Here is a 16144-nt window from a genome sequence, read left to right as displayed (position 1 = left end):
TGAACAGTCAACCCTTACCACTTGTGCCACGGAGGGGCTCTACTTCCAAGGTTCCAACAAAACCAAAGTCACAGTCATGGAGGCTGATCCCGCTCACGGTGACCCTCCAGCAGCTTCCTGGGCTGACCATCTTCACGGGGAGAGAGCGGCCCTCTTTCTTCTGTGAAGCTGTTGATGGATTCGATCCACTGGAGACGAGCTGCCTTTTGGTTGGCAGTACAACTACGCCGAGGTCAGTTGACAAGAATGCCAGGCATTTCCTCTTTGCTCTGTTCAGCTGCTCATGACTAGGACTTAATCTCCGTATGTGAAGAAGCCTAACCCAGCCAAGATGAAGGTGCCTCAAAAGGTCACGGTTAGTGTTTCAGCCACAGACTGAAAGGTGAGCTGAGATTCTCTGCAACGGTCAGCAAAAACCACCAAATGTAGGGGTGAAGACATCCACCCCCAGTTCTCACATCATCCAGGCCTTTCGTCTTCCCACCTCAGGCCCCACACATTAAGAAGCAAAGAGAAGCCATCTCCACGGGGGTTCATCCAAACCCTTCAACCACAGAGTCCGTGACTGCTCGAGGTCTCTAAATTTTGGGGAGGTTTGTTGCACAGCAGTAATGACTGAAACATTCGATGTCATAGTCATTATTAGCATGACAGTACCTCTCAGGAAACCAATCAGAAAACAATTGTCAAAGAGGAAGTAAATTTATGATTTGTCTGTGAAATAATTACCTGTCTAGAAATGACAAGAGAATCAACTGGAAAAGTTATTAAAGCAATAAGAGAATGCAATAAGGACTTGGGACAAAAGCCTAAATTGTTTCTCTTTTTTTACTTGAATTATTGATCAATTTAGGGAGCTCTGATGGCCTCGTGGTAAGGAACTATGTTGCCAACCTGAAGGCACACAGTTCAAATCCACCAGCTGCTCCACAGAACAAAGATGGGCAGTTCCCCCCGCTCCCATGTGATTTACTGCTGAAGGCTCAGCTATGGATTGATTCCAACTCACTGGTACACAACACCACTATAACCAACTTAGTGGTAATTAAGGTTGTGACTCTCATCTGCAAGATCTTTGTTTATAATTTGTTGTTGTTGAAATGTGTCACCAAGTTGATGACTGAGTGACTCCATGTGACAGAGCAGAACTGCCCAACAGGGATTTCTAAGCTGTGACCTTCCCAGGAGCCCTATCTTTCTCACATGGAGCCTTTGGGTGAGTAGGTTTGAATCACCAACCTTTTGGTTAGCACTTAACTCTCACACTTCCAGAGCTCCTCGTTCTGTAACAATACCCACTACCATTCAGTCAATTAGAACTCACGTAATCTTCCACTGTTTCCAAGGCTGTAAATCTGTATGGGAGGAGAATGCCCATATTTCTTTCATGGGGATGGTGGTGGATTCAAACTTAGGATCTTTCTATTAGCAGTGCAACACCTTACACACTATCTGCCAGAGTTCCTTTCTGTAATATTTTTATTGTTTTGTATTGGTGAGTCGGAACTGACCCATAGATGACCCTCCAACAGGTTTTCAGAAGCAGTTAATTGCACAGTAAGCTGCCCAGCCTTCTCCCACATAGCAGCTGGTGGATTCAAACTGTGTGCCTCAAGGACTGAAGCACAGCTTCTTGTCACTAGGCCACCAGAGCTCCCTTCCTTTCTGTAATAGTTGTTAGGTACCATCAAGTTGGAATCAACTCATTGCATGGGGGGAGACTGCCCATCTTTCTTCCATGGGGCAGCTGGTGGTTTTGAACCTGCGCCTTTAGGCTGGCACTATAACTCCTTACTACCATGCCACCAGAGCTCCCTCAATAACAGTAGCTCCTCCAATTCTATTCTAATTTAAAGACACCATAAAGAGGAGATGTAAACTGTAGCGAACAGTTTCACAGGTGTTTTACCACAGTAGGAAGTAAGCACAAGTAAAACTGTGCTCCCATGCTTGCCGGCTGATCTGACCCTGGATGCACACTTGTTTTCTTTTCTTTTTTTTTTTATTAAATTTTATTAGTTTTAATGAACATTTACAGAGATTTTGGGTTTTCATTCATTCATTGTTGCACCACACTTGTTTTCTTAGGATTGTCAGATAAAAACACAGGACACATTAAATTTAAATTCAGATAAAGAGCCATTTCTGAGCCTCAGCCATCCTATGTCAATAAACATACTACATATTCAAGAGGAAAGGATTGGACAAAGGCATGGAGACCAGGGGCCATTTCACAGGCTGCCTACCATACCTCCTTCATGACAATTTCCTGAAAACACCATTTCATCCCGCAAGCATACTGTTCAGAGAGCAAAGCTGCACCCTTTGCTTCAGGAATTTCATCTCTGAGTGATGACGTCATGAGATGAGCCAGGGGCTTGGAGATTCTCCCACACGATTCTCTCCTAGCCAGGGTGTCAAACTGGCTGAATGCACAGTTACTTGCATTTCACGTGAATGACACAGGAGAGAGTGAGTGTGAATGACGAGTGTTTGGGAGCTCTGGTGGCTTAGTGGTAAACAGCTGCACTGCCAATCCCAAGGTATGTTGTACAGATTCACCAGCAGCCCCAAGGGAGGAAGTTGAACAATCTCTTCCTGTGCTATTTACTGCCTCGGAGGGTCAATTATGAGTCAGTTCCAACTTGACAGTACGTAACAAGGTTTGTGCCTTTATGCTTCCATTTTTCTTGAGGTCGGAAATGCAGCTTTACACATATATTTGCCTCACATCAAGGCCATGCTATATTAACTTTTTTTTTTTTTGGTATTCTTTTTTTTTCCTTCCTATTTTTTTATTATTATTAAATTTTATTAGTTTCAATGAACATTCACAGGGATTCTGGGCTTTCACTCCTTCATTGCCACACCATTCTCTCCACCCTCCTCCCCAGTTTGTTCTTCTTCCCTGCGATCCGAATGTCTGTTTTAATTGTCCAATTGTAAGGCCATGCTATATTAACTTTTTCAAGCTCTCTTTGAGCTGACCTGACTCCTGGCTATCCGAGGGTGTCAGAGGAGAGCACGGTCCATCAGGTTTTGGAAGAGCAGCATCAGGCCCTTTGCATGGCTCACGCATTGTCAGTGTGCACTCACAGCTGGCCCTTCAAAGGGTTTCAGAGACTCTGAATTGTTGGCTAATCCACCTCCGGATGTGATCTTTTTAGAATTCAGTTAGAATTCCAACTGGGACAGCCACTGTTAGAGAGGAGCTCTGGTGGTCCAGTGTGTCATGTGCTGCACTAATACAAGGATGGAGGAGATTGCCCATCCTTCTCCCTCGGCGCTAACAGTGGATCTGAACCAACAGAGAAGCACGGGATTCAGCAGACACCTTTGGAGCCATGCTGATGGGGTTGCTTCTTTCCAAATAACCTGTCTTTGCTCTGTTTATGTCCGAGTAGAAGAGGCTCTTCAAGTTGGAGTGTGAATAAGGAAGATGAAAGAAGAATTGATGTCTTTGAATTGTGGCATTGGTGAGGAGCACTGAATATACCACTGATGCCCCCAAACAAACAAATCTGTCTTGCAAGAAGTGCTGCCAAGCATTGAAAAACAAGGAACTCATGCAATATTATTCAAAGTGGGTGACCCTGGAGGACATTATGCCGAGTGAAATATCTCAGTCACAAAGGGACAAATACTGCATGGTGCCACTGTTGTAGAATGGGTCTGACATCAGGGTGGGGGTATGACAGAAAAAACTGGATAAATTATGTATATTGTATTGAAACAGATGAGGGAAAGAACAGATTAGAAGTGATATATGAGTGAGTATTATGGTTAGCACAGGAATCCAGAATTAAGGTTGCATAGAGAAGTGTATGGGGTGGGGGGTGGGGGGAAGGGACATGGGAATTGTATAATAATGGATTTTTTTTTCTTTTTTTTTTCTCTCTCTCTTCGGTGGGGGAAGTGAGCTGGTGGGGAGGGGTGGGCAGGGAGAAAATTGCGGCAATGAATTAATGGAAATCCAAAACCTCTGTAAAAAAAAAAAGAAAAAAGAAAAAAAAGAAGTGCTGCCAAGTTGTTACTGTGTGAACTTCATCTCACACACTTTGGACATGTTGTCAAGAAGAACCAGTCCACGAGAGGGAACAGGAAGCGTGGAAAGTGGAGGATTCGAGAAGGAAGGGAAGAGCCTCAATAAGATGGGTTGATACAGTGACTGCGGCAATGGGCTTCAGCGTGGCAGAGCTGGTGAGGAGGGTGCCGGATGGAGCAAGGGTTAGATCTACTCTATACAGGACGGCTGTGAGTCGGCATGGACTCAGCAGCACCTAACAACTATAGCTTATGTCCTGATTCGGTAATCTTATTCTCCTGGGTCACTTCTGAGTCACCTCTGGACTGACTCACACCTTTTGGCAAAGTAGCCAAGTGCCTAATCATTTGTACCACATCATCTTTCTATAAAAGAATGTGAACTGTAACAGCTAACTTCAGATTAGGGCTATGCAGTCGACTGATAATTCTGCTGAAAGAAAAGGAAAGCTGGACACATAGGAGGTTTAGTCTGCTCGGTGGCACCAGAGGGCTCTCCAGATAATGAGCACGTGGAGGCACCCAGAGAGACAAGAAGCCTGTGACGAGTCTTACTTCCTTTGATGAACATGCTGAGTCATGACCGGTGTGGGCTGGGGATGCTGAAAAGCTGAGAATAGTTGCCAAGAGGCAGGGAATCTGAGCAAAGTTGCTCGTATTTTCATGGGGCTGGGAAGGGGGGTAAAAAAATCTGCCAGTCTGGTAACAAGACCCATCAGAACATGCGGTGTCAGGATCCGGGGAGAAAGGAAGCCCCAACAAGAGAAACCAACGAACAGCCTGCATTGTATTTTCTCCCAAAGGCAGTCTACCAGTTTTCAGTAGCACCCTCCTAAAGCTGGAGGAGCTGAGCAAAGGTGTCTGCCTCATCAGACTGCAGAGACAAACACTGGGAACCAGGGACTGGATAGTGGAGGGTTCATGGGGAAGAAACCCCTGAAGGGCTACTCTCGGACCCCCTCACTGGTTTACTAACGTCTATTTCTTCCTTGCTAATTTTTGAGGGACTAAGTGACCATGTCGAGAATTCCCACTTGGTAAAAGACTGTGAGTGGCCATTAAGAGCAGAGGACAGCCACAACTGATAAGCCAACAAGAAATTAAGTGCTCAGACCTACAACTTCAAAAATCCAAATTCTACCAGCAAATTGTGTAAGCTAAAGGTGGGTCCTTCTCGAGTCTAATCCCAGGGGAATTCTCAGGCCTGGTGAGTGAATCATATTACAGTTGAGCAAAAAACCAAGTGATCAACAGAAAGATTTTGGACAGAAAATTAATAAGGCGGCCCATAAGGAAATTCTCATCCTGACTCGGTGACTTGGTGTGACACCTGGGCAGTCATTTTAGATCTTTGAACCATAAATTAAGCCTTGGTTTCCTTGTCTACGGCTAAAATTTGGATTAGATCATATTTTGCAGTCTGACATGGTCAAATTCTTTATTCTGCTTGTAACACGTTGTTACTGGCTGCTATTTTTTTGTTTTCTTTTTAAGTTATTTATGGCCTCTAAGGCAACTCTGGTGGTAAGGATTTGCACTGCCAATGCAAAGGTACATGCTTCAAATCCACCAGCAGGTCCATAGGAGAAAAACAGGACGTCTCCTCCCGTGTGATTTACTGCCTCTGAAAACCTGCTAGAAGGTCAGTTAAGGGTCAGCTCTAATTCAGTGGTACTCAACAACAACAGTGTTATGTTAACAAAAATACCACAAGTAGATGATGGCTTTAACGAACAAATTTTTCTTCTTCTCTCAAAGTTTAGGAGGCTGGATTCCAGGATGCTAATTCTAGGGGAAATCTTTCTCGGCTCTGGAGGGAAGCTCCCATCTCTTTGCAACATCTCTAGGCCCAGTGTTCCTTAGAAATCTCCATGTGTCAAATGAGTGACCCTGGAGGACATTATGCTGAGTGAACTATCTTAGTCACGAAAGGACAAATACTGCATAGTGCCACTGTTGTAAAATAGGACTGACATTGGGATTGGGGGGAACCTAAGAAAAGAGAGGATCAATAATGTATACTGCATTGAAACAGATGAGGGAGAGAACTGTTTAAAAGGAATATAGGATTAGGTATTATTTTCATGACAAGATTACAGAAAAAGAAATACATATTAAAGTGGACAGTGGGCTAGGGGAGATTGTATAACAATGAAAGAATTTTTTTTTACTTCAAAGAGAAAAATGAACTGGGGGGAGGGGTGGGCAGGGAGGAAAATGTGCAACAATGAATCAATGGGGGAAATAAATGGAAAGAATATGCTGTAAAAATATATATGTATGTTGCATTAAAAAGAAATCATTAATAAAAAAAATCTTAAAAAAAAAATCTCCATGTGTCATGGCACCGGTCTCCTCCTGAGTCTAAAAGGTTCCCAGCACAGGGGCCCTGAGTCTAAAAGACACACTGTGCTCTGGCTCTTCTTTCTTGGCAGTAGTAGGTCCTTTTGGTATCTGCTAATTCTTTAATATCTTTGTATTAAAAAAGATATTTGGCTCAGGATACAATCTAATCTTCTAGACTGTGACATTAGTGTTTATAATACATTGGATAGTTACATCAGAATTACAATCTACACAGAATGGAAAATAACAAGAGAATATGGTGAATCATAATCCAGACAAATTGACAATAGTGGAGGGCACTTTAATTCCTAACAGCTGCTGTTGATTCCAATTCATGGTGACTCCACATGTATGGAGAGCAGACCTTTACCATGGGCTTTTCAAGGCTGTTTTTGGAAGCCACTCACTCACTGGACTTCTCATCCAAGGGACCTCTGGGTGGGTTCAAACCACTGATCATTTCATAATTAGTTGAGTGCCTCGCTTCACTGTTCTCTCCACCTTAGGGACATCAGTGCTTAATATTTGGTAATAACTAGTGGGTGAGTGGTGGTTCAATGGTAAGGAATTGCCCTGACCACCCAAAGGCACATGGCTCGAATATATCAGCTGCTCCACAGCATGAGGATGGAATTTACTGCCATGCAATTTACTGCCTCTGAAAACCCCCTGGAGGGCCAGCTGGGGTTGGTTCTGACTTGATGGCACACAATAAAGAAAAACAGTGAGTGACTGAGCTGTAAAGAAAGCAGGGAAGGCATCTATTTGACCCCTGAGGGTTTACATTCTATTTTTAAGGTCATATTGCCAGGTACCATCTGAGCTGGGTTTCATGCTCCGTGTATGAAATCTGGATTCTCTGGGGGCCCAGTTCCTCCCCACAGTTGATGCTGGGGAAGCAGCCTGCCAGTCCCACTGCTGCAGCAGAACTGAAGGAACAATATAAATGTGAGCGCTGGGAACTGCACGACAAACCTAAAAATACACACCTGCGCAAGGTGAGAGGGAGCTGGGTGGGAGCAAAGGGACGCCCACGCATCACGGGACTAAATAAAGCCAACAGAGGGACCTCTCTAGGTGTCTCTCATCAAACTCATGACATCAGGCACAAGCTACAGCCTGAGGTAAGCTATTTGTCGCGTGCGTCTGTGACAACTCTCAAGTTCCCCTGACAACCAAACTGGCTCCAAGGACACCCACACCCAGTTCCTCTATCGGCTCTTAAAATAGATGTAGGCGCCTTTCACCTGGAGCACCTCTTCCCGCTGTGTGTGAAGCTGAGCTGCTGTCACTGAAGCTCCTGATCTACTGGGGACCTGACTGCTGTGATCCCAAGTTTTATTGAGTATACCAAACCTCCAACCCAACTACCGTCAGTCGGTTCCGATTTGTAGATTTTTTTTTTAAATTATTTTGTCTGCGTGTACCGTCAAATCAGATCTGACTGGTACAGAAGGATATTGCCCCTCCTTCTCCGGCAGAGCATCTGGTGGATTCGAACCATGTACCTCTGGGATTGTAGTGCAGCTTCTTGCCACTAGGCCACCAGAGCTCCCCTCCGATTTGTAGATTCTGTTGCCCAGAGAACGTCTCACAGGGCATGCACGGCTGTCATCTGTACAGCAGACTGCTGCTGTATCTTTCTGCCATGGAGCATCTGCTGAGTTTGAACTACAGACCTTTTGGTTAGTAGAGAAATGCTTTGTTGTTGTTGTTGTTGTTTTGAGAAATGTTTTAAACACTGTACCACCAGGGCTCCTTAGTCTAAAAACCTCAAAGACCTGTTACTGCCATTGAGTCAATGCTGACTCTTAGTGCCTCTTCACTGGCTGTAGGTCCTCACAGGAGTGATGCCAGGAGGCCCATTCCTGGTGCATTATTCCACTGGGCTCCTTACCACAACAAACCCAACTCTCTACCAACTCACCACTGAGCCTCCCTTGGGTTTTCAGAGGCAATGAATGGCACAGGAGATTGCCTATCTTTCTCCCAAGGATCAGACGGAGGAACCTTCGGGACGCAGCCATCTCCTTACCCACCAGGTTACCAGAGCTCCCTTAGTATGTTATGTGCCATCAAGTTGGAACTGACTCATAGCTGACCCTCCAGTGGGGTTTTTAGTTCACTGGAGGCAGCAAATTGCATGGAGTTCATTACTCAGTGGACTGCAGCAGGCAGACTAGAACCACGTATCTTTGGGTTGGCAGTGCAGACCCTTACCACCAGCCCATGGCCTATTTGCCTCTTATGCAGGGCAGAACGTTGGAACAAAGGCTGGTGACCTTACAGAGTTGGTCTCCTGACGGAATGATCACAGCGTTATCCTACCTGGGCCAGACTAACTCAGCTGAGTTTAGGAAAGGTTTCCTAGGCCTAGAAATAGGGTTCCAGTGGGGCAGTAAAAGCAAAAATGGTCAAAGGCAGGCATTAAGAGCTGGCTTCGCAGGATCACAGTTGTGGGAGATAACAGGTCAACTGGTATAACAATAGTGTGTATTACACAATGTTTTACGTCTACTTGAGTGAGCAGTAATCAGGGTCTTTAAAGCTGTGACTGACTGGTTTCTCCTGGCTGATTTTCAAGATCCATCACTCACTTACATTGTAGCATTCGCTGTCTTCACTGAGTAGTCTTCCACTGCATGGATGGATAATATTTTGTTTATCCACCTCTCTGCTGATGGACATCCAGCTGTTCCTAAACTTGGCTGGTGTGACTAGGGCCACGGTGAACATCAATGTACAGGTTTCTGTATTCTTGCTTTTAATTCTTTTGTGTATAACCTAGGATGGGGATTTCTGGGTCATAGTTATTTAATTTTCTGATTTTTAATTTTTCAACAGTGGGGTACTGTTTTTATCCTTGACCAGCAGTGATGATGGTTCTAGTCTCTCTATACCATTTCCAACACTTACTACTTTCCAGGTTTTTTGTCTTATTTGGGGGTTTTTGGTAATGCTTTAGCCATCCTAGGGACTGTGGTTTTGATATGCAGTTTTGACCATTTCAAAATTTTCAAATATTTCATTACTGCTTCCTGGATCTTAGTCACATGTTTCTGACTCTAAGATTATTTTTAAAATCAAGTTATTAAAATTCTCCTCCTTGGTATTTTTTTTAAATTACTATCTGCCTAATACTAATACATATGGCCTAGTGGTAAGAAGCTGTACTATAGTGCAAAAGGCATGAAGTTCAAATCCACCAGCTGCTCCTTGGGAGAGAGATGGGCAGTCTCCTCCTGTGTGATGTACTGCCTCTAAAAACCCATTAGAGGGTCAGCTATGGGTCGGTTCTGACTAGACGGGACACAACAATATTAATACATGTAATATTACATATTATCATACAGACAGTCATCAAGTTATGAATGAGATCTATTCCTGTATCTTTAAATCTAATTTTTTTTTATTACTTTTGTGTGCGTGTACCGTCAAATCAGATCTGACTGGTATAGGAGGAGATTGTCCCTCCTTCCCCGGCAGAACATCTGGTGGACTCGAACCGTGCGCCTCTGGGATTGTAGTTGCAGCTCCTTGCCACTAGGCCACCAGAGCTCCCCTCTTTAAACCTAATTTGTAGTCAATTAGAACTAGAATATATGACTTTTAGTGAGTCTTACTTTAGTGCAAGAAGCAGCAGTGGTCGTACTATGCCTAAGATAACTGGCTGTAACTGAAGGTTAGAAATTTGAAACCACCAGCCACTCTGTGGGGAAAAACAGAAGTCCGTCCATTCCCATAAATACTGAGAGCCTCAGAAACCCTATGGGATACTTTTATTCGGGACTGGAGAAAGATGCATCAACAAACTACATTATGCAGATACAACTTTGCTTTCAGAAAGTAAAGAAGACATAGTCTCTGTAGGGATTATATCTCAAGATCAAAGAAAAGAAAATCCTCACTACTGGACCAACAGGCAACACCACTATAGGTGGAGAATAGACTGATGTTATCATAGACTTCCTTTCCCTTGGATTCGATCAGCAACAATGGTGGTAGCAAGTGAAGAAATCAAGATGTGCTGCACGGGGCAAATCTTGCTATCAAGGACCTCTGTGAAGTGTTGGAGAAAAGTACTGAACGTACCACAGACTGTCAAAAGAACAAACACATCTATCCTAGAGAAAGTGCAAACAAGGTGCTTTTTGGAGGCAAGGAGAGAGAAATTTGGTCTTCTGCGCATTAGGCATGTTGTCAGGTGTCAATCCTTTTTTTTTATTATTATTATTATTTTGTGTGTTACGTGTACCGTCAAATCAGATCTGACTGGTACAGGAGGATATTGCGCCTCCTTCTCCGGCAGAGCATCTGGTGGATTCGAACCGTGATCCTCTGGGATTGCAGTGCAGCTTCTTGCCACAGGTGTCAATCCTTTGAAAGACATCATGCTGCAAAAAACATGTCGGTCAAAGACCCGGAGTGTCACGGACTGATACAGTGACCGCAAAAAACGGTTTGAGGATGGTGGAGATGAGGAGGATGATGCTGGATAGAGAGCAAGGTTTAGATCACAGGGTTCCTGTGAGGCACAGGGAGCTCTGGTGGCCTAGTGGGTAAGAAGGTGCACTGCCAACCCAAAGGCAGGTGTTTTAAATCCACAAGCTGCTTCTCAGAAGAAAGATGGATCATCTCCTCCCATGTGATTTACATTGTCTGAAAACCCGCTGGAGGGTCAGCAATGAATCAGCTCAGGATCAATGTCGCATGACAACAATAACTTGAGTCTCGGTCTATTCAACAGCTCCGAACACAGCACAGGCTAGTATGAGTCAGAGCTCACTGCACAGCAGTGGGTCAGTGCAAAACACAAGAAGCTGTTTCAGCTATTTAAAAACTGTGTATGTAGTGACTGAAGGTGATTGTGATGAAGATTTACGGCCAGCTAAGAATAAGTCAATTGTTTCAAAGCAAATTTACATAATATCAAAAGGCAAGGAGTTTTCCATAACCTGGTGTCTACCTGTCTTGCCTTTTCACCTCTGTTTTCCAATATTTTACATGAAAACCTTTGATTTAGAGTTTATCCTGGACTTTGTACCAACTTACCCATTTTTCTACTATTGATATAAAAGACAATCTTTTCCATACACGGAATTTCTGCGTGTGTTAACATTTGGAAGAAGACAGGTGAGCACAACTCCAGAGCAGGAGAGGAAGGGAGGTTGGCAGGCACATAGAGCCTTCCCTTTCACGTTACCTCAGCTGATGAGCAGATGCAATGGACTCATTCACCTACGAGACTTCCTGCAGGTGTTTATCCACCAGCACTCCAGAAAACCAATAACCAAGAGAAAAGGATTTTTATTAAAATGAAAAAAACGAGAAAATGCTTCTTAATATAAACAGTATTTGGCCATAAAAATAAAATACAAGCAGAAAACAGTATCCTGTCAATAATGACATTATTATTTCATCTAAGACACATAAATTAAATTACTAAGAGATGCCAAGAGGAAAAGCACTCTTTAAAGACCTGTTTACTAGGGAAAACACTTGGCGGGCCATGGTCACAGTCCCATCATCTCCACTCTCTGTGTAAGCTCAGCTTCAACGGTCTCCTAAAGCAGAAAGGCACATCAGAGATAAGGAAATACAACAGTTGTCTAACTTCAAGTATTATTGAAAATAAGGGAGGCAAAATGAAGAAATATATGTAAAGACCTGACATATGAAAAAATATCATTGTTTTTCAACATTCCCTTGCTTTTATACCTTCTCCTACCCTGCAGAAAGGTTTTCAGACTCCTGAGTCCCAATTTCTCCTAACTCTCGCCTCTTTCCCTAACCCACCCTATAATCTGCAACCTTTCTCAAGCACTGGGGGGTGGGGGGGGGGCGGGGGGAAGCACAGCTTTGATCCTGTTTCACTCTAGCTTAAAAAAATGAAGCATGCAGCAACGTATAGGGATTTCCTACAACTTCTAAATTCAACCTGTTAAGATTCAAGGTTCTAAAAAAAAAAGATTCAAGGTTCTTTAGATCATCAACTACTTGACCTTGTCAACTCTCACACTCCTGACTGGTTGCAGTACTCTTCATTTACTATAGCTTCAAAAAGTCCTCCCTTTTTTAGTACTGAAGAGAGTGCTATCGGGGGAGCTCTGGTGGCCTAGTGGCAAGGAGCTGCAACTACAATCCCAGAGGCACACGATTCAAATCCACCAGATGCTCTGCCGGGAAAAGGAGGGACAATCTCTCCTCCTGTACCAGTCAGATCTGATTTGACGGTACACACACACACACACACACACAAAGAGAGTGCTATCAAGTATCCCTGGTGGTGAAAGCACTCTAAGTGTTAAGATCCAAGGTCTGAACACAACAGCTTCTCTGGAAGGAAAGTTGTGGCAATCTGTATAAACACAGTTACTCTGTATTAATGATTTGCTGAGTTGGAATCAAATGAATGGCAATGAGGTTTTATTGTTTTGTTTTATGCGGTTGCTATTTTCTTTGGTCTAGAATATTCTATAGATCTTAGCTAGCATTTTCTACCCAAGAAAATGTGAGCAAAATTTTGAAAAACATAAAACACAACTACATATTTCCTATGGGGGAAAAATGCACGTACACTTTCCAGAGAAGTATTAAAACATGAACTAGAAAGATCTATAGCAACTCTGAGACCGTGGCTTACTTCTGAGAAGGAAAGAAGAAAGATAAAGGGTCTTTAGCTATGGAAATTTTTCAGAAGAAGAAAAAAAAGAACTACATACCAATTCTCTCTTTGCTTCTTCAATTTTCACTTGAGCAAGCGATGGATTCTTTAAAAAAACAAACAAACAAAAAAAAACCACAAAGTACAGGTTATAGGCGAGCTCTGGTGGCCTAGTGGCAAGAAGCTGCACTGCAATCCCAGAGGTATGCTGTTCGAATCCACCAGATGCTCTGCTGGAGAAGGAGGGACAATCTCCTCCTATATCAGTCAGATCTGATTTGATGGTACACACACAAAAATAATATAATTAAATTTTTTTTTTAAAGTAAATGTTATAGTGTCTCTAGTTGGCTCAGTGGAAAAATACTACAATATTTTCACAAAAGACAAAAACCTTACAGAGAGTATATCCAATGTAAAATGCACAGCAGCCTTTAACTCCATAAACTTGAACCCACTGAAGGGGATGATTTTTCCCCTTAAAATTAATAAGGAACCGACCAGCTGCCTATGAAATAAGAATCCCTTGTGGACTCTATGAACAGTTAAAGACCATGTCTGATGGACCTGGAAGAAGAGCTGCTCAGGTCAGAAGGCACTCAAACGTCAACTGAGGGAGATCTGCCTCTTTTAATATGTTGTCGCATGCTGCTGAGTCGAAACTGACTCGTGGCTGACCCTCCAGTAGGTTTTCAGTGGCTGTGAACAGCATCAGAAGAGCCTGTCCATCCTTCCCTCAAGGCCCCCAGAGGCTGGTGGGATCAAACCACATGCTTTAGGGTTGTCAATGCAGCTCCATACCACCAGGCCACCCACCAGAGCTCTTTTAGTATTATGTCCAAATATTTATAAGAATGTACTTACACGGGAAAAATAATAATAAAAAATTAATGACTGCTTAAATATTGGGGGGGGGGAAACAAAAAAGAATTACCGGCATTAGATCTAAATAGGATCCCAATTTTTTCTTCAAAGGTATAGTCTGCCGTTTAAGCTCTTCCAGTTTCTGGAGGTAAAACAGAGAAAAAGCCACAGAATAGAGGCATTTAAAATACAACTAAAGACAGCCAGCCTCTGACACAAAACATAGTAAAGCATTAAGTTAGAGTATTTTAATAAAATGTACTTTGTATTGAGTTTTAGTGATAAATGAATCATTTACTTCAACAGAAACAAGAGTTTCAAAATGGCAAAATTATATCTCTATTTTCTAAGAACAGCATTTAAGTATGTTTATGAAAACACACAAAAAAATTAAGAAATAGAAATCAGAATGTACAGGAACAAACAAAAATCCCAGACTTGAATTGGAAATTAGAGAACTTTGGGGATGTGTGTTTGTAGAGGACAGTGAAAGAGAACAAATATCTGGTGAGCTCTGGTAGCCTAGTGGCAAGAAGCTGCACTGCAATCCGAGAGGTGCGTGGTTCGAATCCACCAGATGCTCTGCTGGAGAAGGAGGGACAGTCTCTTCCTTTACCAGTCAGATCTGATTTGATGGTGTACACACACACACACACACACACACACACACACACACACACAATAATAATAAAGACATTAAAAAAAAAAAAAGAAATATCTACCTAGACGGTTGGCACGAAATTCCTCAGTAAATATTGGTTTAAGAAACAAATAAGTAATATATAATTAACTTCACCTAACACAGAGGTAACTTGTGGTTGCTATGAAGCTGAACACTGTGACACTGATGTGTCAAATGAGGTAAGGGCGGACAGTGTTGGGTGGAGCTCCCCGATTAAAACAAGCTTGGAGGCAGGAGTGGCATCCACTTCCGTAACAGCTTGCCTTGGAAACCCTATGAACCTGGAGAGAGGATGAGACACCCAAGCGTCGAGGATTCTCTTTCATAGGGTCGCTATGAGTTGCCTATGACTTGACGGCACTTAACAACAACAATAGTTCCTAGCCCACAGTAATAAGTAAAAGAAGCTAAACAAATGTGTTAATACACACAAGGAAACAAAGATATAAATACTGGTAAGCATAAAGTAAATCAGTTCAATAGAGAATTACATTTCTGAAAAAGAACAAATGGAAAAACAGATCTAAGGGAAGCAGGTCCAGGACTAGTATTTTCAATTCTGCTTTTCTCTGAGACTATTATTTTAAAGAAAGGGAAACTGAGTTATAGTACACTCACCTCAGACAGAGCTACTAGTGACTGATGAGACAAAGAAGCGTCCATGCCCCTGGCTGAAAGTTGCTCCTATAATTATAAAAAAGAAAAAGAAAAGGGGGTTCAGTATTGGGGAGTGTATCTTCAAAATTATCATCATGAAATGATTTCAAGATATAAAATAGTAAAGAGAATCTATGAGGCACAAATGAAACTGTACATACCTCTAAGACATTTATAAGTTAAATATTGCTACACTAGGGTAAGGGAGCTCTGGTTGCCTCTAGTGGTAAGAAGCTGTGTTGCAATCTCAAAGGCTTTCTGTTCGAATCCACCAGCTGCTCGGAAGAAGGATGGGACATCTCCTCTTGTGCACTTTATTGTTTCTGAGAACTCACTGGAGGGTCAGCTATGGGTCAGTAATGACTCAGTAGCACACAATAACAACAACAAAAATACTATCTTATTTGTCGTGACAGGGGTGCAGAGCCAAAGTACCAGTGTCTGAGTCTAAATAGGCTGCAAAGCAGCTATGTGACCAGGGGTTGGAGGGCAGAGGGGGACCAAGCTACTGACATTGTGTGGGCCTCAGTTCTATCATCTGTAAATAGGGAGGAACAGCGATCATGAGGGTGAAGGTCTAAATGAAAGCCCACTAAATTCAGGGCTTCATCCAAACCTCTGATGCTTTGATTCCACATCTGAACTCCTCGGATTTTGCTTTTAGGAAGTTCATGTTCTGAAGACGCTGGTCAGTTTTTGCCTTTTCCCTAGACAGATGCTGCTCTGCTTTCTTGAGGTCCCTTCAAAAAATAATGTTAAATATCAAAGACAACTATGAGATATCATCTCACCCCAGTAATACTAGCAAAATTTAACAGAACAGCAAGCAACAAATGCTGGCGAGGTTGTGGAGAGACTGGAACCCTTATTCACTGTTGGTGGGAGTG

General features: G+C 42.9%; 1 protein-coding gene across 1 annotated transcript in view; it reads right to left on the bottom strand.

The window, feature by feature from the left end:
* Window positions 1-11903: 11903 nt before the first annotated feature.
* Window positions 11904-16144, bottom strand: part of LOC102857812 (HAUS augmin-like complex subunit 1-like) — a 14010-nt gene continuing 9769 nt past the window's right edge. The window contains exons 5-9 of the mRNA XM_006889221.1: window positions 15874-15997; window positions 15219-15284; window positions 13989-14060; window positions 13113-13160; window positions 11904-11954 (exon numbers count right to left, since the gene is read on the bottom strand). Coding sequence (XP_006889283.1) covers window positions 11904-11954; window positions 13113-13160; window positions 13989-14060; window positions 15219-15284; window positions 15874-15997 — 361 coding nt within the window. The remainder of the gene's footprint in view (window positions 11955-13112; window positions 13161-13988; window positions 14061-15218; window positions 15285-15873; window positions 15998-16144) is intronic.

This window comes from Elephantulus edwardii, unplaced genomic scaffold (genome assembly GCF_000299155.1).
Source record: "Elephantulus edwardii isolate Elephantulus edwardi_28Jun2011 unplaced genomic scaffold, EleEdw1.0 scaffold00076, whole genome shotgun sequence".
Taxonomy (NCBI): domain Eukaryota; kingdom Metazoa; phylum Chordata; class Mammalia; order Macroscelidea; family Macroscelididae; genus Elephantulus; species Elephantulus edwardii.
This window is presented reverse-complemented; position numbering and strand designations above follow the sequence as displayed.